Raw genomic sequence first — 26782 nt, forward strand, 5'->3', positions numbered from 1 at the left:
CTGCGTTATGGGACCTCTTCTGGTTGGGACAAAGGTGTGAGGCACAGGACTACATGTCCCTGGACATGCAGGCTTGGGGTAGGGGAGAGAGTGGTCCTCACTCCTATGGTTCTCAAGATGAGATTTATGGGGCTGGACACCGCTCCAGCTCTGGACCAGCTCCTCCTGGTTCCACGGTACCCCCGTCCCACATGTCCCCATTGTAGATGCAAGTGTGACCAGGCAACCTCCTGCTTCGGTCACCACATCCTTCCTGCCTTCTGCCAGGATGGACTGGTATCCCAATGAAACAGTAAACCAAAATGCACCCTTTACCCTGAAGATGCTTTAGTTAGGGCGTTTATGACAGCGATGAGAAAATAACTAAGACAGCACCTGAGCGGGATCAGCAGAACGCATCTGCCGTGGGTGATATGCCGTCTATCCGAGGCTGCTCCCTCTGAGGGGTGCTCTAGACACAGTCACTGCAGCAGCTGCATGGCCTCTGCCGTGGGTGATGGCGTGCAACTGAGGCTCAGCAACCCAGAAAGAACTGGCCATTGCGAGGGGGGAATTACTACAGGAAAGTGGCACACGGATGGTATCCCTCAAGACAGCCTTTGGCTTGGCAGGAGAAATGCTGGAAAGGGAGATGGAGGAGCTATCTGGCTGCTTCCTATAGCTGGCTAGATGCCAGGGAGAGAGAATGCAAGTTAGAGCCGAGATAAATTGGTTTCCTGGGAGGCAATGGCTTGGAAAGAATGGAAGGGTAAGGAGGAGTGGGGTATCAATCTTTAATACAGAGAAAAGGGGGGAATCTATGACTCAGGATGCAGGCAGAGACCTTAATTATGGCCCAGTCCAATAAACAATGACAATCAGGGACGCCTCAGTCTCTAACTGATGGAGTTGGGAGAGATTTATTATTATTTTTGCACATATGTATGCAGATATGCCATGAGTGCCTGCAGAGGCCAGAAGAGGGTGTTAGATGCCTGGGAGTGACCATATATGGGGTCTAGGAAGCAAGGGAGGGCCCCTGGAAGAGACACAGGTGCTCTGCCACCCTGACCTCTCTCCAGCCTCAGGGGAAAGACTTTGAAACAAATAATAAAAGAGCTTCTCTCAGGCTGCCTTGTGAGGCCATTGGGAAAGAGAAGGATGGGGAAAGTGTGAGCTGGGCCGCAATAAGAAACTAGTGATGTAGCCATCCGTCCATTCCGCCTTGAGCTGAGGTGGCACGAGCTGAGCCAATAGGAGAGAAGCAAGTCCCTGATGGACTGGCTGGTATAAGCCAATAGGGACACTGGGTTACATCTGACTAAGGTCTTCGTGGCTAGTAGGGACAGGGGGGTCGAGGAGGAGTGACAAGTATTGCTATGGGAACTGGGTATGTGGGAGGTGGTGACTAATGGCCAGTTTGTGGCTTTGAGTACTGTGTTTACCAGAGAGTTACAAAAGGAGTTGATTCACCTAGGGGTGGCTGTGGGGCTTGAGTCACTTTACTGAGCTCCCTGGTGGGATGTGGCCTTTACAAAGTATGAAAGGCTCTGGTGAATCCCAGAGATTTAGACCAGTGGTTCTCAACCTTCCCAACGCTGCGACCCTTTAACACAGTTCTTCATGTTGTGGTGAGCTCCAATCATAAAACTATTTTTGTTGCTGCTTCATAACTGCAATTTTGGTACTGTTATGACTATCATAATGCAGATATCTGTGTTTTCCGATGGCCTTAAGTGACCCCTATGGAAAGGTCGTTAGACGCCCCTCAAGGGGTCGTGACCCACAGGTTGAGAACCAGTGATTTAGGCCAACATGGAAACTGGTTTTGTAAGGTGATAACGCCAAGACGAGGGGATTGGAGAGGGGTCGGAGCAAAAGGACTGGCCAGGTCATTAAAAAGCAAATGCGGTAAGATTTGAGTTGAGCCAAATGCACTAGGGGAAATATGGCCGGAAGGGCAGACGCTATGCCCGAGAGCTTCTGGAAGGATTTATGGGAGAAGAGAGGTGGAGCAAGCGACAGGGTAGAGTAGAAGAGACAGATAAAAGCAGCAGCGGGCGGGCAATGATCCTTTCAGAATAAGCTGTACTCATTCCCCCTTTCAAGAAGGGACACCAGGCTGGAGTGGGGGCATACACCTGCCATCCCTGTATAGCACGCATGATCAGGAGGACTGTCACAATTTTAAAGCTAGGATGGTCTGCAAGTTCTAGCCTGGACTCCAGAATGAGATTCTGTATCAAAAACTTCACCCAGATGGGGGACCTTTTCAGTAACCAGTTGTGGCTGATGGCTAATGACCATGGTACAGAACCTACCAGAGCCAGAGAGTCTGTCCTTTAGCGTGGGCAATGACAACGTGATAACACTCACACGTAACTACCAGTCCAGTCGAGAGTCGCAAGCTGGGCCCCACCAAACCTGTGCTGGGCAGGGAAGCACATGGCAGCCCCATGGTGGTGGGGCCCCAGGATGAGGGCATAGGGCAGTTAATGGAGAATGACTGTGTATTATGGGGGGGAGGGTCAGATGGGGTAGAGCCCCCAACCATGATGTGGTGCCCAATACTGCTCTTTGGGTTGCTGTCTGCTTGCTTGTTTGCTTTGAGAACGTCAGTGACACAGTGACAAGATCCTACCACGTGTCACTGGACCGTGCTAATTTCTTCGGGTGTCCCCTTAGCTGCCGAACCACACAAACCCCAGCACTCGCTTGCAGCACTGCCACTTGCGGAATGAGATGAGCGTTCAGGGATCATGGCCACCCTCTGCGGAAACGTTTCACTGCATAAAGCCCATCTGTGTCTTACAGCTTTGGAAAAGCATCTGGAATAACAGTAACAGGAGTCTGAAGAAAGGCGTACCGTGTAGGTACAAAAGGGCATGCCCAGAAGCCATACGACTATGAGCTAATTAATTATCCCAGGGCTGGAGAGGCTGCTGGGCAGGGAGGCCCCGCGGGACCCCCACATCAAATGGGCCATTGTGACTGCTACTGGTTGTGTGCCAACATTAGAAGGTAACGTCTTGATTGCTGAAGATACTACATAGTTTTGTTGAAGAAAGCAACCTAGAATTGCGCCGGGAGCTCCCTCCTCGCTGGCTGGCTGTTTAGAGCTGGAAGGCACTGTGCAGGCGATTAAGAAAGAAGCATCACAATTTTATTCTGTTATGGACCCTACATGGACTACATACCAGGCACAAACGTCCTCTCTGGTATAATAGTGGACTGTATGTATGTCTCTATACATGCATACACTTTGCAAAATGTGCCCTCTGTTACAATAGTGTCTTAGCTGTTGAAGGTGATTTCCTATTGGATTTAAGGCCCACGCCATGGGGCAGAACTCATATTTGGTACTGTAAATTAGGGCGAAACTTTGTGGCTGAGGAGGTCATAGTCGCCAGTAGCAAGGTCACAGTGGTTGTTCTGTTTAGCAGATGTGATGTGCCTGTCAAATAACCTCCATGCATTTATATTATATAGATTAATATCTATAGCATAGATTATGGCTGCTGTCAGCTCCGGGCAGGAATTTTTTTTTCCCCAGTGGACAGTATTTACTGAAAAGACTCTTGGGTGGAGTTGCTAGAAAATCAGGCAGGAAACTACATCTTCTGTAGTCATGACCCATGCTGGGGCGAGCCTTTTGATGACGCAAATGTTTTTGAGTAATTTTTGAATCCTGTATGTAACTCTAATAAAGCCGTTGGTTAATCTTTATAGGCTTGGGTAAATCACTTCTTTGGTCTGAGGCCACTATTCTTCCTTGAGTGAATATGTTTGTTCTTGTCTCCCTCTACTGACCCCACACAAGAGGAAGGGCTCTGTGCAATGCCATGGTACTACTCTCTGGCACATAGCAGGGTTGTTTGCTTTTGTGTTGTTGCTTTGAGATTAGAGTTCAAATAGTCCAGGCTGGACTTGAACTCTTGATCTTCTAGCCTCTAGGTCCCAAATGCTGGATTACAGGAGGGCATCGCCACACCTGGCTTTTCATATATTTGCTGAATGGAGATGTAAATGACTGAGTGGCCAGTCTCTGGTGAGAGACTGAGCTGACCCTCAGCAGGCACGGATAAAAGACGCGTGCAACATACAGCATTGAAACCTTCAGATCCCTGGTCCCCGATCTTCTGTGAGCCCAGCTCTGTCCCCATTTTTATTTCCCCTTGATCCTGTGGGTCATCCCACGACTGCTCTGGTGATCAATCAAATCAGGTTTTTGTGACATGCCACTCAAAGTTCTAATACAAATTTCCTTATCTTCACTTACTGGACACACTCTTTTAGGGAAAAAGTCGGAAGAGGGATCCTGCTTGTACCCATCAAGTCAGCAGACAGACTGCCCCACTCCCACTGGTCTAAGGCAAGAAATCCTGTCCTTTTTGGTTTTTTTGTTTTTGTTTTTCGAGACAGGGTTTCTCTGTATAGCCCTGGCTGTCCTGGAACTCACTCTGTAGACCAGGCTGGCCTCGAACTCAGAAATCCACCTGCCTCTGCCTCCCAAGTGCTGGGATTAAAGGCGTGTGCCACCACTGCCCTGCTGAGAACCTGTCCTTTAATTAAGAAACACCGGGTTCCTACTCAGCACTGACTTGTGGGATAACTTTGGACAGTCTGTCCCTGCCTGGAGCTCAGTCTTGCCACCTGTTGGGAGGGATGGTGCTGGGTCACCAAGGCTCCCTCCATGTTTAACAGTACACGGGAAAGCTTTTGCCCACTCCGGGGTTGGGAGACCAGGCTTTATTTTATGGTGAAGGGCCGGCCATAGGTCTTAGACGTGGTCGTGATTACCACCATGTTGCATTCTGAGACTGTAGAGTCCCTGATGGGCAAGCCACACAATATTTAGGCTCCTAAGCAGGCAGTTGGTTGCCAGGGGAGTTTGGTATTCTGGGAAGAAGGGAGGGGTGTGGGTGAGGGTTGGAGAGGACCTGGTACCCCCTCACACTGTGAATGGCCTGTCTCTCAGTCTGAGGCACGTTGAAATTTGAAAAATGGCACTCACTTCTACAGCCAGATAAGGGACATTTTCTGAGAATCCAGAAAAAACAGGGCCTAGGGACCCTGCAGGGGAGGCCTTGGGGGTTTCAGGGCCCACTACCCCGTGTCTCTCTGCTTATAGACCCTCTCCCTGGTAACCTGATGGCTGGCAGGCACTGAATAGTCGACCATACCATTCAAATTTCCAAGGGGAGGTGATGGAAGCCCCAGGCCAAGAGGCAGTTAAACCCGCTCCTGCCCTGACCAGCATTTCCGCAAGCACGTGAGAGGATTCCAAGGAGACAGGCTAGAGTGAGTCAGGAGAAGGCCTCTCTCTCTTTCTTTCCCACTCAGTTGCTACCTCTACACTCCCAGTTGTCCCCTCCCCCAGAGAGGCCAGTACTCTCTCGACAAAACCAGGTCCAGGAGAAAAAGCAGCGGGGAAAGCCAGTCAGTCTGCCGCAGGCTCTGCTGCACAACATAGGATCACAGCCCGCCCGCCCGCTGGTACGTGTCTCAGATCTCCCGGGACAACTGGGAAACCTGGCCACTGAGAATACAGACCTCCAAGGGTAGGCCGAGAGGTCAATGCCGAGGACTATAGAGAAAGCCAGTGTCAGAAGTGGGGGAGACCATTATTGGAAACTTGGGAGGCTGTGAAGGTGTGCTCAGATTCAGGGAGTCCCGTCTATTACTCTGAGAAAAGAAATAAGGTCCAGTAAAGGGGAACGGCTAAGCTAAGGCCACACTCTCTTTGGGATTCTAAGGAAGAAAGAGTGTGTAGAGAGTTGCTTTCAGAGGAAGGCTCCAGTAGGAAGGGGGCGCCTTGCTTGGTCTTCAGGAGAATTCCCTCTGGACCCAACGGTTCTCGCTGGCTGGCAGCGGGGAATCCCGGTTGGGCAGCTAGGCTGGCCTCAAGCTCCTGGGCCTGGTCTCCAGCTCTCCAGCGTCACAGACTGCCACCAGAGTGTCTCCCGGTATCTGTGCAGAAGTGGCCCTGGGGCCTGTAGCCTCACCGCATCTCTGGGTTCTGAGCTGGTAGGATGCAGGCCTTAGCTGGGACTGCCCTAGAGCCTTACTGGGGCCAAGGAGAGCCAAAGGGGCAGCTACTTTCTCTCCACCGGGGATGGCAGTGGGTATACGCCATCCGTGCTCCAACTCAGATGCCGGGAAGGGCTGATCTATGGATGCTGCCCACTCAGTCGGAGCGTTTTCCAGGCCTGAGGCCTGGAGGGTGGAGGCTCTCAGCCGTTAGACAAGCATCAGAATTTCCAGCCTGGAGCAGCTGCAAGGGCTGGGAGGGGTTGGGACACGGGCTTGGTGGCGGGTGGGTGGAGAGCACTGGATGCCCTCAGTCAGCTGTGCCCAGGAGCCAGGACTTAGGTCTCGGAGTTGCTGGTGAGTGCCCAGGTGGGACAAGGGCTCTAGTTAGGAGGCCAGCGGGGGGCGCTGGGTGGCCATGCTCCCTGATTTCCCACAGCTGCAGGGAGGGCCTTGTTGGGATAGTCTCCCCTTGGCCTGGCTTTGGTGTTAGAACCCGAGGGAGATAAAAAGTAAACTGGGGGAGTGGAAGGTCTTCTCTTCCTGCCTCAGGTCTAATATTTGAAAATTCATTTGGAATCAAGTTTGTCTAGCATTTTGTAATATCTGTTTTTCCTCTGTGCTCCAAACAATGTTGCCAATGAGAAGGCAGGAATGTTTGTCTTAAAAAAAAAAAAAGCAAAAGCTTGCCTGCCTCATGGAGAAGCTCGAGAAGTCTGGGCAAAATTTCTGCTCCCCATGGGCCATCAGCCTAGGCTGTGGGGGAGCCAGGGCCCCTCTCAGAGCTGCCTACCACATACCACCCACACCAAGGCTCCGCTACTAACTGTCCAGTTTAGTTTGGTCCTCTGTCTACGCAGACCATCTGCGGCATTCCCCATGCAGAAATGTCCAGCCGGCCACAGGGTTACGGGGCAGGCTTCTGCCTTCACTCTGTCAACTCTTCATGGGTTTTATTCCCAGGTGTGTCTGAGTGACTCACTGGGCTCAGAGAGGGCCGGAGGCTTGAAGGGGGACAGGAGTCGGAACACCCGATCTCATCCTTTGCTTGCCTGTATGGCATGGGTTTGGCCTCATATGCTGGGCCTCAGTTTCCCTGGAGGCAGGCTAGACTGCATCAGGAAGTAGCCTTGGATCCAGGCAGGTGAAATACATATGTGGTGGGCCTGGGGGAGTGTGGCCATCTGGGGCCAGTGCCCTATGTAAAGGGGGGGGAGTATCAGAGAAGCCAATAATGAAACTGACATGTCATGAGAAGCCAGGCATGCAGATATCTGAAAATCTATCTATCTATCTATCTATCTATCTATCTATCTATCTATCTATCTATCTATCATCCGTCCGTCCGTCTGTCCGTCCATCCATCCATCCATCCATCCATCCATCCATCCATCCATCCATCCATCTCTATGTCTCACGTAGCTCAGGCTGGTCTCAAATGCCACCATCGCTTGCCTTGAACTCCTATCCCCCCCATCCCCACCCCCTGTCCCCGAGTACTGAGACGACTGGCACACACCACTACCCCTGGTTTAGAAATCTCATTTCGACCTTAGGCTACTGCTAGGGCCCTGCCAGCCCAGCCTAGCATCGCACACTCTGACTTGTGCCTGATTCATTAAGTGGCTTGCTGACTCTTAGGGCTTTTAAGTTTAAGGCTGTCTGGTAATTGCTGAGAACTGATTATAAAAATGCCAGAAAGCTTTCTATATCCCGCGTTCTTCATGGCAGAGGGGTAGGGGATGGCAGAGGGAAGCCACGGGTACAGACCCCCATTGGCTTGCTCCAGGTAAGTCTCACTTGTCCCTGTCTGGGATGCAGCTTCTCCACTCTGATTCTCTGTCCTGCCCTTGTAGGCACCATGAACACAGAGGGCTCCAGCCTCCTTAGCCCTCCAACCTTCCTTACGACCCCTGCCGCTTCCGGGACTTCCGCCCAGGCTGCCGACCCTGTACCGATCCTCGTTGCCCTGGCCTGCATTTTTCTACTCCTGGCCTCTTGCCTGCTGTTCATGATGCTGTGTAAGCCAACCGCCCTGGACCCTGGCCGCCGAGGGGCCCGGGAATGCATGCCACATCACCCAGCGAGCCCTAGTGAGCCCAGGCTCCGGCTCTGGAAGCGCCTGGGCTCACTGCGGCGTTCTCTGCACAGCTTCCGACGAGGCAGGCCTGCTATCCAGCGGTGTCCTCTGCGGGACCCCGATGACCACCGAGGTGACTATGACTGGACTGAAGCCACCAAGATGTGACACAGTGCTCATCCACACACAGGCTCACCCAAGACCATCCTGTCTGATGGAACCTGACACCATAGGCCATAGGACAGTGGTACCAATACTCTGGACCCCTAAAGCACCCCAGTATTTCCCTGTGTGTCTACTCTATGTCCTTTCCCAGAAGACTCTGAAGGCCCCTGATTCTGCATATTAACAGACCTTTGAATCAAAAGACAAATACCCAAAGGCATCTAGACCTTTACTCTGGGGCTCTGAGGTGTTACTTGGAGCACTAGAGCACCCATTTTGGGAGCTAGGTATCTACTAATCCTAGGAATAGCACTCTTTGGTCCTCCATAAGCCTTGTTTATCTTCTGAAGATCCAGCTTAAACCAGCTGCTAAAAGGTCCAGCTATCTCAGCTGGGTGGGATGCTTGCATACCTGCATCTGGCTAACCCAAAGAAAAGGACCCAGGGATCTCTTTCCTGCCCCTTCTGGTGGGTCTTATTTGTTGCCAACTAGGGCATTGGTAAGAATCAAATCATGAGCATCCTTTAGTGGTACCTGTCAGGGTAGCCTGGGAAGACCTGAAGACGGATTAAGATGTTTCCTGCGTGCTAAGTGTGGAAGCTCACACTTGTAATCTCAGCATTCAACAGGCCGAGGTAGGAGGATTATCTAAGGCAGCCTGAGCAAAACGTGAAATCACAAGGCAGATAAAATCAAAACAAATCAGACAAACAAAAACTAGGCCGTTGTCCAAGGCTAGGTGGCGGCTGAATCACCGTGGTGGGAGGCTAGCCACTGTCAGCACCAGAGGCGATGCCACCTGGACTGTGAGGATGCATGGCCGTGGTAGTACATCTCACTGGGAAAGAGGGGGCCTCCTCTCAGATGGCATGGACCAGACCTCCCAGGACAGGTGGAGGATCAAGGCTGGATGGCACTAGCTGTGCTCTTTGTGGTGTGGCAACAACGTCATCAAGTAAAAGGTCAAAGCAGGCCCACTCGTGTGGTGTGGGCAGCTGGGGATCCCTTCTCTCACCCTCTCATGCCAAGGCCTTCTGCATCTTAGACTTGAAGACGGGGCAGAGGGGACCCGAGATGCTTAGCTCTTGTCCCAGAGTCAAGTGATCCAGGAGCCCACCCTAGTTAAGTCACTCAAGTCTTCCCAAGGACTAATCTCTGGTTTTGCTGTTACCTGGTCCAGAGCCGTCACTGTCTCCTGTGTCCACTGGATGTACCCACGCCACAGTGTGCCTCTGGCCACTAGATGCAATTTATATTTCGAGCCTCATCCTGACCAGACACTTCAGGCAACTGTATGATACTGTCCTCCTTGCTTACCGTTTATGCTTTATTAGTACCAGTATTTCGAAGCCTTCTTTGTTTTCCAATAGAACCGCCCCCTCTCCCAGAATTGCTCTTGTGTCTAATCTGCATCAAGGAGGCCAGCAGCATGCGCAGTCTTGTCTGTCTTCTTCCCTATGAGCCCGGGAGCAGCAGGGAGCCAGATCTTGTGCCAGCACTTGCTGTACCCCACTCACTAAGGCAGCAGGGATCAGCTGTCAGCTTGACCAACACCCACACTCATCTCCCAGTGCCCCCTGTGACAGCCCTAAAGGAAGGTGGCTCTCCAAGCATGCTATGGAGGTAAGGTCACTGTGCCTTGCTCCTGTGTCCTTGTGACCCCAGGGAGGGAGGGGTGCATCTCTGCAGGACACTTCTAGGGCTTGGGAGAAAGTGTCCTGAGACTCTGAGCATCTGAGAAGTGAGGAGAGCGGAGGAGGGGTGGGTTGGGGGAGCCCATGTCATTCAGGGACTCCAGAATGTGGACCCAAGTCTTACAAACATAGAAACCAGCATTTCAGGGCCCGGAAGAAAAACCAGCTTCCTCTCCAAACCATCTTTGAACAACGCCATCCCCGCTTGTTTCTTCAACTCCCTGAAACATCTCAGGCTAAAATGTAGGAACGAGGCTCCCTCATGACCTGCTACGATGTCCTTCGTTTGGGTGGGCTGCAGTTTCTGGGCTGCCTATCAGTGAGCCGAGAGTGGCAGATACTAAGCAAGGGTGGGGCCCTACTGCCTTATGGTGGTAGTGTGTGTGTGTGTGGGGGGGCTCTAATTCTTTCTTAGCTGAGGCCAGAGGAAGGGATCCATTTCCTCCCTTCTGGAGCCAGATGCTGGACGCTTGCATGCCTCTGGTTTTCCTGGAATCTACTGAGAGTCGGCTTTCTGAGCCTCTCCTGACAATTGACAGTGCCCACACGGGGAGGTAGACACATTCCAACTTCCTACCCTTCTTTTCCCTCTGAGCCAGGAGACAGGCCGTAGTGGCAGGCCCATCTCTGCTGAGTTGGCTCACCCTTGGGATGAGCCGAAACATTGAGGCTGGTGAAATGGACCATTCATTCCGTCTTCCCTCCTGGCAACTGAGAGCCCCCCCCTCCCCGTGTGTGTGTGTGTGTGTGTGTGTGTGTGTGTGTGTGTGTGTGGTGTGCTTCATTTTTAGGGTCCTCCTCCCTCTGGGCCTTTTAGCTGTGGCTCCTATACTGGGCCAAGGAGCTCTTTCTTCTGCTTGCTTTCTTCTAAGAGGGGAGCCTGGCCAAGAAGCCGTGAAAGCCGCTCTGTTCTGGCCTTGCTGAGCCCTGGCTCGCTCTCTCTCTCTCTCTCTCTCTCTCTCTCTCTCTCTCTCTCTCTCTCTCCTTGATTCCTTTCCAGGAAAGAGTTACTTCCCTTTCCCCACTGCTTTGAAAGGCTCTGGGGGAGGCCAAGGTGAGCCAGGGCCCTGTCCTCAGCTAACACAGACTGGGGCTCTCTCTTTCCAGAAGGGAGGAGGGACCATTTTTCTTGAAGTGTGAGCGACTTCCAGCCCACCCTTGGATCCCTGATGTCCCCACCCCTTATAGTATGATGCTACTGAGTATGAGAACCCTCGGGGCTGAGCAGAGCCCTGCCTGGCCCTAGCCTGCCACCTACCTGCACAATGCTGTGGCCCTCTGGGATGTCTTCCGGGACACTGGCCTCATAGCTGCTTTGCAGAAAGATGGGCCGGTTGTCATTCACATCCAGAACTGTGACAAACACGGTGGCCGTACCTGTGCGCCGCTTGCCTACAGGGCCATTGTCTGTGGTGGGGGTGGGGGGGGTGAAGAACAGGCGTTAGAAGCTCTGTACATATGCCAGGCCAACAGCCAGAGTTACACTGTCCTACATCAGCCTCAAGGGATGGTGGCTCACTGCCCTTCCGGATCATCAACACCCCTAACGATACCCCGGGGCTGACATAATGCCACGTCCCAGGGAGAGACTTGTCTGGCTCATTCAGTCTTCACAACAAGCTAGGGAGGCAGGCAGGATTCTCCATCCTGACGCACAGCTGAGCTAACCAGGGCACTAAAGAAGGTGGGGTGAACGGTCGGATCCTCAGAGCCTAGGCACACTATTCATTTCATACAAGGGGCCTACGGAGACACAATTAATCTTGAAGGGAGGTCAGTTTTGAACCAGTGATTAAGTGACTTAGAATGTACTGTACTCTGATCACGGGGCGAGCCTGTAGCTCCTCGTGGGAAGTCAAGGTAGGAGGATTATTAGAGACTAGTTATTTGAGTATTGCCTGTCTCAAAAACCAACCACCAACAAAGAGAAGGTCAGGTGAGGGTGGGGCATGAGCCAAGGAACCCCAAGGCCACAGGACGTGGAGGAGCAAGGAAGGGTCCTTCCCAGAGGCTGGGGGGCTGGAGGGTGGTCTGTGGCTCTGCCAACCCCTAGAACCAGAGATGCCACATCTGTGCTTTTTGTATGCCATGCCCCCTGCAAAGGCAGTGTCTTCCCAGGCTGCCCTCAGACTCAGGCTGGACAGAGAGCAGAGCAGGACAGAGCCAGCCCACACAGCTGTGCAGGGAGAGATACGCCACTGATATTGCCTTAATTCTATCTATCACATTGCCTGTATGCCCGGGACCCACACAGAGGATGAGATACAATGTAGCCTGCTGTCAGAACCGGGATACCGTGAGGGGTGAGGGACCTGCATCAGCCACCTCAAGGGCAGGCGTTCCCTGCTCCAGTCACCAATGATGAGGAGAATGTGAGCTTAGGGACACCTGGTGTCTCATTTCTCAAGAGACTGAATATCTGAACTTTGGAATAAAGGCTTTAGAAGAAATGTTCCCCACTAAGTATTGCTGTTCCTTATCAAACACTGGGCTGGCCAGTTCAGCATCCCTCCATGATCAGCTTGGCCTTCAAACCTAAGACATGCCGGGGCTCTGTAGGAGCCAGCCAGGGTGGACACGGGAAGCACAGCCCCACCTGGGCGAGCGGCCAAGAGTCCTCCCCAGAAGACGACACTCTTGCTCATTTTATTGTGTCCCAGCCTGGACACCCTCAGGGAGGAGCGGGGCAGTTGGGTTGTCTGGGAACCAAGAGTGATTTTGATTTTCTTCCCAGTTGAGCATATGCTGTGGTGCAGGTCACTCACCCCAGGGTGGCCCCTTTTCTAGGCTCCTCTCCGTGGTGGTTTGAATACGTTTGGCCCCCAAAGATCCATGCGTTTCAATACTTAGTCATGGGTGTGTGTGTGTGACACTATTAGGAGGTGTGGCCTCATTAGAGTAGGTGTGGCCTTAGAGGAAGTGTGTCAACTATCTAGGTGGGCTTTGAGGTCTCACATGCTCAGGCTCTGCCCGGGCCATGGAATCTAGTCCCCTCCGGGCCACCTTCAGATGAAGACACTTTACTTTCTAGCAGAGTGACCATGAGTCTATTTATTGGCCTGCAAGTGACTTTACCCTTCTTCATAGTTGGGAGCACGGGACAACCACTGAGGGGTAGCCACTCACCCCACAGTGCCCTGTGAGTGTGTGGGCCTTTCTTCACTGTCCCGGGGGGCGGAGGGTTGGCTCTAAGCCTGGCTCCCCAGTGTGAACTCTGCCTGGAACAGCCACGTGGGCAGTGTGCACAACAGCTAGCACTCACCTATGGCCTCCAGCACCAGTGTGTACGCAGCCGTGGTCTCACGGTCCAAGCCGACCACGGTTCTCACCACGGCATCACGGTAGCCCACGCTAAACTTCCCATCCACGTTTCCCGCTGTGGGCAGAAGGGAAGGAAGACTTAGGCTGTTCAGCAGAGTTCTACATGTTGACCTAGCATCTCTTACTTCCTCCAGGGAAGGAGGCTGAGCAGCTGACCTGGGTAAGGGACGTTTTACACATGGCTCAGGCCTGACTGGGGTAGAGGTGTGAATTTCCCAGGACCCTCATCTTTGGGGATAGTGAGGGGCTGAAAGGACTACAGCTCTCTGGGTGGAAATTCATGGAGGGCCAGAATGGCATAGAGGGGCACGCGGACAGGAGACAGGTGGGCTTAGTGTCCTTGGATGGCGGTCCCCTTGTTGGGTGGAGCCAGGGAAGGGACTCTCTTGAGACCAATGAGGGAGAGACACCGCCTGTGTGAGCAGGCTGCAGTACAGCACTCTAGCCAGCAGAGGGAGCCACTGTACTGCACTCGGAACAATTGGTTACAGAGCTTGACAATCTAGAAGGGCTCAAGGCAGGTGAGCAGGAAGAGTCATTTTACAGATCTGTTTACATGGTTTGCCTCTGAGAGGAAAGACACAGAAGGTTCCTCCCAGTCTAATGTGTCTTCTGCAAGAGACAGAACCCAGCTCTGCACGGGGCAGGCAGGAAATGTTAGGGGCAGAAGCTCTAGGCGGATGTCATGTGGACGTCTCACCAGCTATGGCTTCCTGGGATGGTCTTCGGGCTAGGAGGTGGACGTGAAGAGGAAAGGAGGGCAGAGCCTGGGATCCCTTGCTGCTGGGGAGAGGCATCCGGGAGGGTAGCGTGCACACCGCATACGTGTACAGGTATGTGCACGTAGTATGTATATGTGTGACGTGGCTCCAGATGGCTCATAAGCAGAAAGAAGGTGGTTATGGGAAGGCTACAGGGATGTGTGTTCTAGTGCCTGTCAGGTGGGTCAGGCATCGAAGAAGGCGGAAAATGGTTATAGCTCATGAGGTGACAACCATAGCACATGTTTGTCATTTGCCACGGAGGTCTACCTCCGTGGCAGGTTCACTTTCTCCAGAGAGCCAGGACAGGGCCTTGTCAGCTTTAGCTACAACGCTACTGAACATGTTCCAGCCAAAACGAATCCACTGAAGGGTTTGCTACCATCTGCCTCTCAACCAATAGATTTCATGAGTCCCCGAGGAGGGATGAAGCCACATTCCTGTAGTGGGGCGAAGGGAAGCCCCAGGCAACACTCTGTCCCCTCTGCCCACGCCCAGCACACCTTCAGCCTCAAAGCTCCCTGGGAACCAGGAACAAGCCCTTGGGGAGGCAAGGAGGTCGAGGCCGATGCTTCTGTCTCTACCCCGTCCAGGTCCCTGCCAGACAGCAAGGACCGTACCTGTGATGAAGTAGCTGAGCTCCGCATTGAGGCCCACGTCATTGTCTGTGCAGTTCAGCCAGACCACACGGAACTCACGGGGAACGTCCTCAGACACGGACACGTTGTACAAGGCAGGGAAGAAGGTGGGCGTCTCATCGTTCACATCCAACACTGAAAATTGAAGGGACATGCTAGCCCAGACCCTGGCTCCTGCTGTAGATGGCCAGGGCCATGCTGCAAGGGTTCCCAAGGGGGTCGTGGGCTCTAGGGGGGGGCCTCTGTGTCAGTGCTGTCTGGTTGTGAATCCAGGAGGCCTATATGGTGGCTGAGTCATCTAGGTTCAAGCTGACCAGAGCTAGCACTCCCCTCACACACTACCCGACTGTCAGAGGGAGAGAAGCACACAGCATCCCCACCCCCAGTAGGCACTTAACAAAAACAACAGCAACAATAACAACTGCAGCAATGTGGTTGTCTCCCACAGTCCACAGACATGCCTGTCCTCTCAGCATCGTTCTGAGGTGGGCATTACCAGCCACAATCTAGGAGGGAGGACAGAAGCCTAGAGCAGTCGGATTACCTGTCTACAGTCACACAGCAATACAATGGAGGGGCCATGGTCTTGGGGAGCTCCATCATAGATGGCGGGAGGGATTTCGGGGATCCCAGGAAGCTGGCTCTGAAGTTTATCCCTTCTAAAAACTTAATTTCCCTTAAATATTTGTGTGTCCAGCCTTCACAGCTGGCCCCTCCTCCTTGGGTATACGGGGCTTAGGGCGACCCTAACAAGTGACATGACCTCCCCTGCTCTCTGTTGGTGTCACTGGGAGAGGTGACAGGCCATTGTTACTATATCTATGGTTTTTTGCTGAGCTTGGAAGAGGTTCTTTGAGGGTCCTCTTTGAAGAGGAAGTTCACCTCATACTGATTATTTGGTGATGAAGTAGGTCCCCAAACTGGCTCCTGGCATCAACAAGGGGGTCTTGTATTCATGGGAGAGAGGAGAGCTGGCTCTGAGACCCTCGCTATGCCAAGTCTCAACTGAGGAGGACCAGGCTGTGCATCTGTGTTAGGCTCACCCAGTGGCCTCTTTCCGTGCATCCTCTGGATAGAGAGCCAGGTTAAGCGCTGTACATACGTCCTCAGGCTCATTCCTGCCTCCACCCACACACTGTCAACGTCTCCATCTTTCTCAGAGCTAAAACCCTTACAGATGGGAAATTGTATTTCATCATACAGGGTGGGCATACTGGCATTTGGCCCCATGGGGTGAAGAATCTGGGAGTGGAGGCTCCTAGCGACCCTCTCCCCATACCCTTCCCATCCATACCCTTCCATGAGAAGCCCTATAATTCCACGCCCATAGAACAGGGCATCTTCTTTACATCTGAAAAAGCACTGGGTTTCCTAAGATGGCAGGTCTGCTTAGAACCCTGGGGTCCCAGCGCCGGTTTTAACCCTCTTTGTAGTTCCTACGATGGGAACTTAGGAGGGGAAAGAGCCTTGGTGGGGCTCTGGGCTTGAAAGCAGTGCTCAGGTGTGAACCAAGCTCAGTGAACATTTTGTGGGGCTTCCCACTGGAGAGGGAGCCCAGCGGCCACTGTATGGCCGGTCAGTGATGACACCATCCCAGACCCAGTTCCTAGCAGGAGTCACCCCTCACCACGGATGGTGAGGGTGCTGGTGGAGCTCTTGGTAGGCGTGCCAGCATCACTGGCCACCACCCGCAGCTGGTACTCAGCGATGCGCTCCCGGTCCAGTTCAGCCGTTGTCGTGACCACTCCACTGGTGCTGTTGATGACAAAGTCCATGCGGGGCATGCCCACCTGCATGCGGTAGGACACCAGGCCATTCAGGCCCTCATCCAGATCAATGGCCACCACCTAGGGGAAAGCAGAGGCTGCGTGAGGGGGTGGGCGTCGGGATAGGCACTTCTTTCCTGGGAGTGGCCTCTCCCTACTAACCGGAGCTTGGAGCATCTGACACCCCTGTTCCCTGTGAGCCTCGGGCCTGCCCACTGTCCCCAGGGCAGCCCTCACTCAGCAGGGTATCAGAGCTGGGAGCTTCTCAGATGATCTCCAGTCTAAATGGACTGAGTGAGACCAGGGTGAGAAGGACTTGCTAGGACCGGATCCAGGCCTGCACGTCTTCCCCTTCAATCCCTGGTATCCTGTTAGTAAGCTCTTCCAGCCTCCAGTAGGCCCTGGGCTCCTATATTTTGCCATGGCTCAGAACCCTTCCTGTCTTCTCCAGCCCTTAGGATGCCGGCTGGGAGTACCACTTAGCCTAAGGACCCTTTCATCTCCTGGACCGTGGCTTTGTAGCCTCCAGAACCAACTCCTCTCTGTGTTGTGAGTTACAATATGAGAGACGTATGCAAAAAGGTATCAGTGAAGCTGGGTGGTGGTGGCGCACTCCTTTAATCCTAGCACTCGGGAGGCAGAGGCAGGTAGCTTTCTGAGTTCGAGGCCAGCTTGGTCCACAAAGTGAGTTCCAGGACAGCCAGGGTTACACGGAGAAACCCTGTCTTGAAAAACCAAAACCAAAACCAAAAAAAAAAAAAAAAAAAAAGGTATCAATGCTATTCTTGCTCTTCTTTAATGCCTCGTGAAGATTTCGTTTGGGATGAAGTCAGATAAAGCTCCTCCCCGGGTCCCCAGAGCAGGAGGGTACACGGAGAGTTTCACAGGCTCACACCTGAGAACTTGGGGAGAGGTGTATAACCACAGTGAGAGCAAGAGCATTGTGGGTTAAGCAAGGCTTTCACCACTGGAGGACGTCAGCCTCGTTTAAGTGCAGAGACTGGACGACCTCTCTCCATGCTTCTCGGATGCCTTCCAGGGCTGCGGCTCAGCACTCTGACTTAATTTGCCCCCCCCCTAATCCCTGAAGAAAGTTCTTCTACATGTCCAGCAGGGATCTCTCTTGGTTGAGGCCTGGGTGGGGCTCCGGGACATGGAGTTAAGCTCTTCCTGAATCTGAGGTTTCCCAGTTACGTATTCCCAGTTCTCGCAGCCGTTCCTTGTAGCGCTGAGCAACTTCTGTAAGATCTGCCCCAGGCCTCTCTTTCTCTCCTGTCTCTGAGGCCCCCAGAGATCCGTTACCCTCTTGCTCCCACATCCTTTGGGAATTTCTCCTTGGGGACTGGCCGCTGTGTTCGAGGCGGAGGCTCCACCTGCTGGGGGCTCGGGAGAACATCCCCATTTTCAGGGGCCAACCTCCTCATACAGGAAGGTCATGTACTCTAGTGTCCTGAGAAACAGCCTGGTATTCTTGGAGCAGGAACAAGTGATTCCACTGTCCCATGTATAAACCACACCACACACACCAAACTCCACAGCGACCCTGTGTTCCCTGCTGCATGTCGTCAGCACAGGCAGGCAGTCACTACTGCTATTTCCAGTTCTCAAGTGAGGAAGCTGAGGCTCAGAGAGGTTGAGGTGTATACTCTGGGTCACACAGCAAGAGTGGTAGAATTGGGATGTACATGGATATTGGTTGGACTCCAATGCTTCTCTTTTGAGGTGGTGGGGATTGGAACTCGGGCCTTTTTTCATGTTAGGAATATATTCTTTGCATCGATCTCCCCTGGCCCCAGCTCTAAAGTCCATAATCTTGACCCTGAAAGTCTCCCAGAGTTCCTAAGGTGCTCCTGGTAGGACATCATGTTCTTTGAATCAACATCTTCAGGGCTTCCCAGTCTAGAAGGGTGATGATGGGCACCGGGAGAGAGGCCCTGCCTCTTCTGGGCTGTAGGGCGTTTAGAAGTCTCTTTAAAGCTTCCTTCCAAATGGGAAGGGTCTCATTTTTACACACAGTTGCTTGAGAGCTCACAGGGGTGCTGAGCCACAGGTGTCTGACAGTTTGTTCTAGAACCATCTACAGCTTTCGAGGTTGGTGCGTTGGGCTAGACCCCCTCCCCCAAGAATGGGGGAAACTTCCGGAGTTAGCTTCCCAGAATTCTGTCCACCCTCTTCATTTCTGTTTCTGTCTGATCCTATCTCTCCAAATCTGCCTGTTTTTCCAGACTCGGCTCAAGCATCTGTCCCTAGGGGCCTCCCAGACTTTCTCAGCCACCGTAAGTCTCTCAGCACCAGTTATCCCAGGCTACTTGGCTTACACACTGTTGGGGGTCGTGACTGGCATCCCTAGCCCTCATGAAAATGCTTAGCGTGAGGCACACAGGGATCCCCCTTGGCCCACGGGACAAGGCAGAGCGAGCCACACTTACTTGGTAGACAGAGACCCCTGCAGGGGTGCCCTCGAGAATCTCAGCCACAAAAGGCAGGTTCTGGAAGGTGGGGTCATTGTCATTGAGATCCAAGAGGTTCACAAAGACCGTGGCACTGCTGGTGGCCTTCAGAGGGGGTCTGCCGCCTGAAAGGACAAGGAAGAAGCGGGCAGAGACAGGGAGACCGGGAATCAGAGGAAAGTGATGGAGAAAGGAAGGGATATACAGACCCTAATCCTGCTCCCCCAGTGTCCTGTGAGGAGGGGGGATTAAGTCATGGGTCTCTTTCCAGTTCCTCCCCGCCATAGGGTGCCCTGGGGACGGTCACACCAAGGTATTCTTAGTAAGGAGATGCCCTGAGCGGGCTCCAGGACCCCTAAGGACCACCCACGGGGATATCCCCAAAGCTCAAGAGCCTCTGCCTATGTGGAAGCCCAGGGATGGATTGGGGAGTCCGTACAGTCCGTGACAGAGACAATGATCTTTCGCATGAGCTCCGCCTCCACAGGGTCAGGGTTCTCACGGTCCAGCATGACATGGGTGGTGCGGATCTTGCCTGTGGTGCTGTTCAGACTATAGAACTTGTTGGGGGGGTGGATGCTGTACACCAGGGTGCCATTCTCCCCCAGATCTGGGTCCACAGCTACCACCTGCCCAGGAAGGAAGAGACCTCTTACTGAGGGACATGGCAGCCCCTGGCCCAGACCCAAGGGCAGATGCAGGAACAGACATCCTGTTAGGAGCTAGAAGTAGGAGGGCCATGGAATACATCAGTACTAAAGTCTGGGTTCTCCGGCATCTTCACTGATCAGCTGTCTACAGGGAAGTCCCTTTCTTTCTTTCTTTCTTTCTTTCTTTCTTTCTTTCTTTCTTTCTTTCTTTCTTTCTTTCTTTCTTTCTTTTTAAGATTTTTATTTATTATATGTAAGTACACTGTAGCTGTCTTCAGACACTCCAGAAGAGGGCGTCAGATCTTGTTACGGATGGTTGTGAGCCACCATGTGGTTGCTGGGATTTGAACTCCGGACCTTCGGAAGAGCAGTCGGATGCTCTTACCCACTGAGCCATCTCACCAGCCCGGGGAAGTCCCTTTCTTATTCAAGTGTGGCTGCCCCATGTAAAACAGTGTAATGGGTAGGCATCAGGAGGGTGGATCGGGATGGGGTTCAGTTGGTAGAGGGCCCACCTAGCAGCATGCATGCAGCCCTGGGCTCTGTCCTCAGTACTACACAACCGACGATGGTGGTACGAGGTGACTTCTTAGGTCTCAGGGGTTAGGAGCAAGGGGATCAGAAGTTCCAGGCTTGGGAGCTGGGAAGGCTGGGAATCCCGCCCCTCCACTGAGCTCTGGGGAGCCCTGGGTTGTGGAATCTGAACAGTTATCACAAGTCCCTTTATTTCTCCCTCTGGCAGTTCCTATGGTTGAGGATTTGAAAAGCCACTGGGGCTCTGTGATACCAAGGCCCGGGCAGGGAGTCATTAACTGGGACCCACTCTGGGGAGGTGGGAAGCAGAGCCTAGAAACGCATGGGGCAGGCTCAAGGTCACACAGCATCAGCCTTGTGCTGATCCTGTTCCCTCTCTGGTAGTCTCCCAGAGTCTGGAGACAATAGTGGTTCTCACCCCTCAATCCACTATCCCTCTGTGTTGCAGAACAGGTAAATGGGATCGTGGTGGGGGGAGTAGGGGGGAGGGAGGAAAGGATGGCTGCAGTCTCAGGGGCTGCATTAGGACAATGTCATTAACTTCATGATATGGGGCAATGACGGCCAGGGTTGGTCGGCTCCTTCGTCTCACTCGGTGTGAGCTTTTATGCACTTGCAGCAGAATCTGTCCCCGCTCTGGCTTAATCCCTAGCTGAGGTGTCTCTGGGGTCACTAGACCAGAACAGATAAGATATATGACATGTGGCCAGGGGTTCTACTTCTCACCATCTCTGGGCTCTGGGGGCAGGGAGAGAGGCTTACAGAGCATGTTCCTCGCCAGCGAGGCTCCCTTCAGCACGGGCCTCTCAGTCCAGACTCCCCTAATCCTATATTCTCCCTAGCCTTGCAGTAGCTGAGGGGTACAGAGGGGTCCCCACCTTCCAGCCCTTGGTCCCTTCACTGTATTGTGACCGTGTTGTCTCCGGCTTCCATGATGCGCCCCCACGACCCCATTTTACAACAGGAGACAATTCATCCCAGGCGCGATTCAAGCCAGGCTGCATTGTGTCACCAAGGGAAGCGAGTGTCCCTTGAGTTTCTGCGTGTCTCAACCGTTTCAGAAGGGACACGCCTCTTCATCCCTGTTCTTCGGGATGGGGAAACCAAGATGTGAAGCCAAAACAACCTAGGCCAGGTCAGCACGTGCTGTCAGTTTCACAGTGAGATTTCGGTACGGCACAGGACACCAGAGAGCTGCCCCATACTCTAGCGGTGAGTGGGCACTGGCCTTTGGTCGTGGGGTGGAAAGGGGGCCAGGGAGAAGACAGAGGCTGAGCCCCTGCCTGGTGACTCCTCCCGGGTGAGCCTGTAGACTCACACTCTCCCCTCATCTATTTCCCATTTCACGCTCGTCATTTTTCTCCCGCCTGACGGGGAATAATTCTCTCCCTCTCCCTCTTCTTTATTTTGCTGGAGGGCGGTGAAAGGCTCTAAATCAATGCCCATCAGCAGGTCCTTGAAGGAGGCCACAGGAGAAACAGGGAGAGCTGGGCCCACGCTCATTGCGGGAAGAGAGAGAAAGACAAGGGAGACATGCGGCCTGCAGTGGATGCCCATCAGGTAGATACCTCTGGAGCCCACGTGTCCGACACACTGAGGCCCCGGGATACATGTGCTCTGCCAGCTCAGAGGGCACTGAATGAAGGGACACATGGGTGTAGGCTTATCTGCCAAAGACTCTAGGAAAGGCTGGATTTCCATTACTGTGGGCTTCTGGGGTCATGGCTGTTGCTTACATCACAGTGGCCCTTGGGCCACCAACAGCTCAGCTGAGATGTGCCAGGCTATGACTCCACAGTGAACCAGACGGACAGACTGCTGATGGCGGCGGCTGCCAGGTCCCAGTGCTTTTAGCATTTCGACTAATCAAAACCCAACACAGGGACCTGGGGTGATGGCCTGGTGGGCAAAGCAGTTGCCACTCAAGCCCAGTGACCCAAGTTCAAATCTTCAGAACCCACATAAACACCAGAAGCAAAAGCCCACGGTACGTGATGCCAGACCCTTGGGGTGGGATGCAGGCAGGGCCAGAAGAAGCCCTAGAATCTCTTGGGCCAGATAAGCCTGGGGAACAGGGTGATGAACGGCAGGAGACCCCAACCCAAGCGAGGTGGAGCGCAAGGTGTGACAGCTGAGGTGGTCATACCTCACACACATACACAGCACAGCGCACACATATACCCGCAAGATCTGACCACAGCAGTCTCAATTGGAGACCCTTACCAGCCCCATTTTCTAGGGAGTGGGAGGGAACACGGCGAGGGTCAGTAACCTACCTAAGGCCACCGAGCTGACGACCGGTGTCACCGGAATGAGAATGCAGGTCCTTTGGTACCAGAGGCTGCCTATTTATCCACTAAGCTAGCTTCTTCCTTATATGTAGGTAATTTAACAGATAAGCCCAGACTGTGGAATTTTTCAGAAGGAGACAGTCTGGGGTGGCAGGGGACAGTAAGCTACTCAGAGGTGGCATGTTAAGTTAGGATAGAGGGAGCAGGTGTGACGGAGGTCAGGAAACAGTGGGGGATGTGTCAATACTCAGGGAGAGGTGAGTGTGCAAGCAATGGAAAGGTCAATGTGTGAGTGTGTGTGTATGAGTGTGCACATGTGCATATGCATATGTGTGCATCTATACACATGCATATGTGTATATATGTGTAACTATATGTTCATGCATGTAAATGATGTAGGATGGATGTGTGTGTGTGTAGATGTGTTTTTGTTAACACGTATGTGACTACATGTATGTGTAGGCATGTGGTAGGTGTGGGAAGGTAGGTCAAGAGGCAGGCCAGTCCCAGCCAGCATCACCTTCTTATTGTTCCTTGGCTCTTCGCTAACCACTCTCTGTTACAGCCGCCTTTCCTGTGCCTAACCACAGTCCTGCCTCACCTGGGCTGCAGGGAGACCCCAGGCCCTGGGCCCTCGTCAAAGGCATTACAATGCACTCACAGACATGTTTCAGGGGTTATATAAAGCATTTCTATGGTGATTCATCTTGAAATGACTTTTCTGTAACCACCTTAATTAATGAATAAGCCATTTGGTTTCTGGTTTCTTGGCACTCATCACATGCAACCTGGAGTTCTACCAAGTTCTGGAACATTCTTACATCTAGAGAATCTAACCTAGAATTTGCCTTTCCGTGTAATTAAATGTCTACAAACTCTACATTTCCTAATACCAAAGCTGCATATTACATTTGCCAGTTGCTTAATATAACACATTTTTAATTTTGATTTTGCTGTCTTCTTCCTGAGACACTCAGGACTGTAGCCCTCTGTCTGCCACGCTGCCTGAGGCATACATAGCTGCTCAATGTAACCATGGATGGGTCCTGTAGGCTATTGGTGTGTGTGCATGTATGTATATGTGTGTTTGTGTGTGTGCATGTGTGTTTGTGTGTGTGCATGTGTGTGTATGCATGTGCTTGTGTGTGTGTGCAGGAGTGTGTGTATGCACGTGCTTGTGTGTGTGCATGAGTGTGTGTGTTTGTGTATGCATGTGCTTGTGTGTTTGCCTGAGTGTGTGCATGAGTGTGTGTGTGTGTATGCGTGTGTGTGCAGGAAGTGGTCCTTCTCTATCACGCTCTGACACATTTCCCTAAGACAGGGTTTTTTTCTGAATCAGGAGCTAGGCTGGTGGCCAGCAAGCTCCAGCAATCCCATGTCTGCCTGTCATGGTGCTGGGGTTATAGACATTTGGGTATAAAGCTACACCCAGCTTTCTATGAGTATTGGGAAATATGTGTTAATATATGTGTGTTTCGGGTGCATGGGATGTAGGATGGAGGTGTATGTAGATGTGTTTTTGTTAACACATGTGTAAGCACATGTATGCGTACGTGTGTGGTAGGAATGGGAAGGTAGGTCAAGGCCAGTCCCAACCAATATGAATATGAAATGTCATGAGCAGACACTCTCACCATTGAGCCATCTCTCCACCCTGACTCTGGCTTTTACGCTGGATAAGATGGGAGCCAGTGGTGAGTCTGGGGAGAGCATGGCATGAGGCCCCTCTGGAGGCAGAGCCTCCACACAAAGTTCTAGCACAAAGCCCCTGGTGGCTGAGGGCTTCTGCAGTCTAGAGAGCACCCCAACCCCCTATAAAGGACCTCCATCACTTGGCTCTCAATTTCCTGTGGGAGGAATTTTCCAGAAACACAGTGACAGATGGGTGGTTCAGAGGTGGGCATTCCAGGGCCACTCTTGGGATCCCAAGTTGGGAACCTGGAGATTATTTTGAGCTTGCACCAGGATGCCCACAAGGTGGCAGCAGAGAGTGCCCGTGGGACCCAGCACCTTCGAGAATCCCGTAAGAACCCTAGCTAGAGGCTTCTAACTGTAGCCCCCAGCTTTGAAAACCCATGCATTCTATCACCCGCCCTGTCTTGCTGCTTGAGATTCTCAGGAAGGGGACAGGATGAACGGCTGAGGACCACTCAGATCTTGAACATGGGGAAGCATAACCACACCCCCTTCCCTCTCTGTCCTTCCAGTTTCTACTCTATCTGGTCCAGATAGAGCCTGTCTCTTTCAGGATCTCAGGACAGTGCTGAGTGAGAACCCTGAGGTTAGGACCCAGGTGTGGGTGGGGCAGGTTCTCAGAGCCTGATGCAAAGCCACTGAATCTGCCCCAATCTACAGGATTCTCCAGTTCTTCGGAGCCTGGGGCTCTGTCGGGTATCCTGCGAGTCTACAGAGGGACAAGGGCCGGGTCAGGTGGGCTCTAAATCCTTACTGAAAAGCCTGCAGGCCTGAGTTCAAGGCCCCGCACTACCTCTCTCTGGTTCTGGGGCCTTGAGCTCTGAGTCCTGCTGTGTGTGTGTGGGGGAGGGGTATCCTGAGAATAGGAGAGATTTCACGAGGCATTCTTGGGGTAGTGTAGGACAAACAGATTAGGCATTCAGTTAACAGGACTACTGAGAGCTGTCCATCACAGGAGTGTCGGGTGGCCGTTGGCTAGACATGTGGGGACCAGCCTTCCCCGATGGGGCTAAATGGAGTTCAAAGGTTAGGGGAGGACAGGCGTACAAATGTGAATCTGAGAGTTGGGTAGAGTAAGTAGGCCACAGGCCTCGCCTGTCTTCAGCTGCTCTTCTTGCAAGCCAGCTTCCAGCCTGGGGCCCAGCGTCTCTGGTGTGTTTCCTTTCCCTGTTTTAAGTCATATCCTGGACATAGCAGGTGCCCACAGGATGTGGGGTGAACACCTGGCACCCTCTGCCGGAGCATCGCTGGGGTGAGCCTCAACCCCATGCTGAGGTAGCCCCGTGGAGGGGGATGGCTGATGGGGGACAGAACTAGCCAGGCCAATGGCGGCAATGCCTCAGTGGTAAAGGGCATGAGCCAGCTTGGGATGAAACACCAAGTCTCTGGAAGGCCAGGGGAATCATGGGAGGAGTTCACCCACCATGGCAAGGGTGCCTGGCACTTGCTGTGCCTCTACTTACCGTGGTCACATCAGAGTCTGGAGGTGTCATCTCTACCAGGTTGATGTAGTATGGAGCATCCTTCCAGGTAGGGTGGTTGTCATTGATATCAAGGAGGGTGACGTTTACCTGTGGACCACAAGGGGTGCTGTGGTCCGTGATGGCTGACAAGGGCAGGGGCAGGGGCAGGGGCAGGGGCATGCAGGGGCATGCAGGGGTCTCTGCTCTGATTGCTATGCCGGTCTCGGTCTCCTTATTTCAAGGAGAGCCTAGGTTGTCAAGGGCAAGGTGGGGCTAGGTCCCTGCCAAAGGAGGGGGTGTAGGTGCTGTCCCAGGAGGAGGCAGAGAACAGATGAGGTATCTGAAATCCTCGTTGTGACCCAGGCTTCTCTCAGCCACTTGGTCTTGGGGGAGGTAAAGGTGACCCCCACCCCCCAGTTGGGGACATGAGAGGGTTCTTTGAGCGTCCCAGTTCCTCTGGCCTGGCAAGAATGGGGCAGCTTCCCAGGGTAGGCAAGGACCATGGAGCAAGGTGAAGCAAGAGCCCTCCCGAGGGAGCCCAGGACAGCGATGTGGCTGAGGGGGACTGGATGTAGCTGGAGCACCAGGTCACCCCACTGTGGTTGTTCCTGTCTCGGGGCCCCTTTGTGCTGCTTGCTGTCCCTGTTCTCCCGTCTGCCACCAGGCTCCCACTCAGGACCCCTGAGCCACTCTCCTTCAGAGGCTCCTTTGTGGTGAGATGTGGGCCTTCCCTTCCCAGAGGCAGGGAGACTCAGCACTATGGGTGTTTGTAGATGGGGTGGTGGCCAGTCCCTTGGGGACCTGCCCTAGTTGGCTCTTCCTCAGAGGGAGTGTGGCTTCTGCTTAGATGTTTTGGAGAGCATGCGAGGAGTTTGGGGTTCATGTTCTCTGACGCTTGCTACTCTGCTGGGCCCGTGGAACAGCATGGAAGTATTATTCTATCAGGCTCTCCTGGGTGTCCTGAGTCCTGTGTCCCGGCGGCAAGGCCTCCCTTTCCCCATGGCCACTGTCTGCAGATGCCACCTCATAGTGTCTCACCCTGGTTCAGGACATGGTACCTAGAGGCCTGAGAAGGAGACTTGAAGGGGAGCAGGGAGGAGGGAACTAGACAACAGGGAGGAGGGCCCTGGTCAGCAGGGAGGAGGGCCCTGGTCAGCAAGGAGGAGGGCCCTGGTCAGCAGGGAGGAGGGCCCTGGTCGGCAGGGAGGAGGGCCCTGGTCGGCAGGGAGGAGGGCCCTGGTCGGCAGGGAGGAGGGCCCTGGTC

General features: G+C 53.2%; 2 protein-coding genes across 5 annotated transcripts in view; one reads left to right on the top strand and one right to left on the bottom strand.

The window, feature by feature from the left end:
- Positions 1 to 26782, bottom strand: part of Cdh23 (cadherin related 23) — a 386464-nt gene that overhangs the window by 90616 nt on the left and 269066 nt on the right. For all 4 annotated transcript variants that reach the window (XM_021205124.2, XM_021205122.2, XM_029542203.1 and 1 more), the window contains exons 21-27: positions 25519 to 25626; positions 19325 to 19514; positions 18865 to 19010; positions 16297 to 16516; positions 14652 to 14804; positions 13212 to 13325; positions 11208 to 11356 (exon numbers count right to left, since the gene is read on the bottom strand). In XM_021205124.2, coding sequence (XP_021060783.1) covers positions 11208 to 11356; positions 13212 to 13325; positions 14652 to 14804; positions 16297 to 16516; positions 18865 to 19010; positions 19325 to 19514; positions 25519 to 25626 — 1080 coding nt within the window. The remainder of the gene's footprint in view (positions 1 to 11207; positions 11357 to 13211; positions 13326 to 14651; positions 14805 to 16296; positions 16517 to 18864; positions 19011 to 19324; positions 19515 to 25518; positions 25627 to 26782) is intronic.
- Positions 5279 to 8470, top strand: C9H10orf105 (chromosome 9 C10orf105 homolog). The gene is made up of 2 exons (XM_021205131.1): positions 5279 to 5540; positions 7866 to 8470. The coding sequence occupies exon 2, from the start codon at positions 7871 to 7873 to the stop codon at positions 8255 to 8257; it is 387 nt and encodes a 128-aa protein (XP_021060790.1). The 5' UTR covers positions 5279 to 5540; positions 7866 to 7870; the 3' UTR covers positions 8258 to 8470.

This window comes from Mus pahari, chromosome 9 (assembly GCF_900095145.1).
Source record: "Mus pahari chromosome 9, PAHARI_EIJ_v1.1, whole genome shotgun sequence".
Lineage (NCBI taxonomy): Eukaryota > Metazoa > Chordata > Mammalia > Rodentia > Muridae > Mus > Mus pahari.

Excerpts from the sequence above, each read along its gene's own strand:
- C9H10orf105 (XM_021205131.1), top strand. The coding sequence starts at position 7,871 with ATGAACACAGAGGGCTCCAGCCTCCTTAGCCCTCCAACCTTCCTTACG.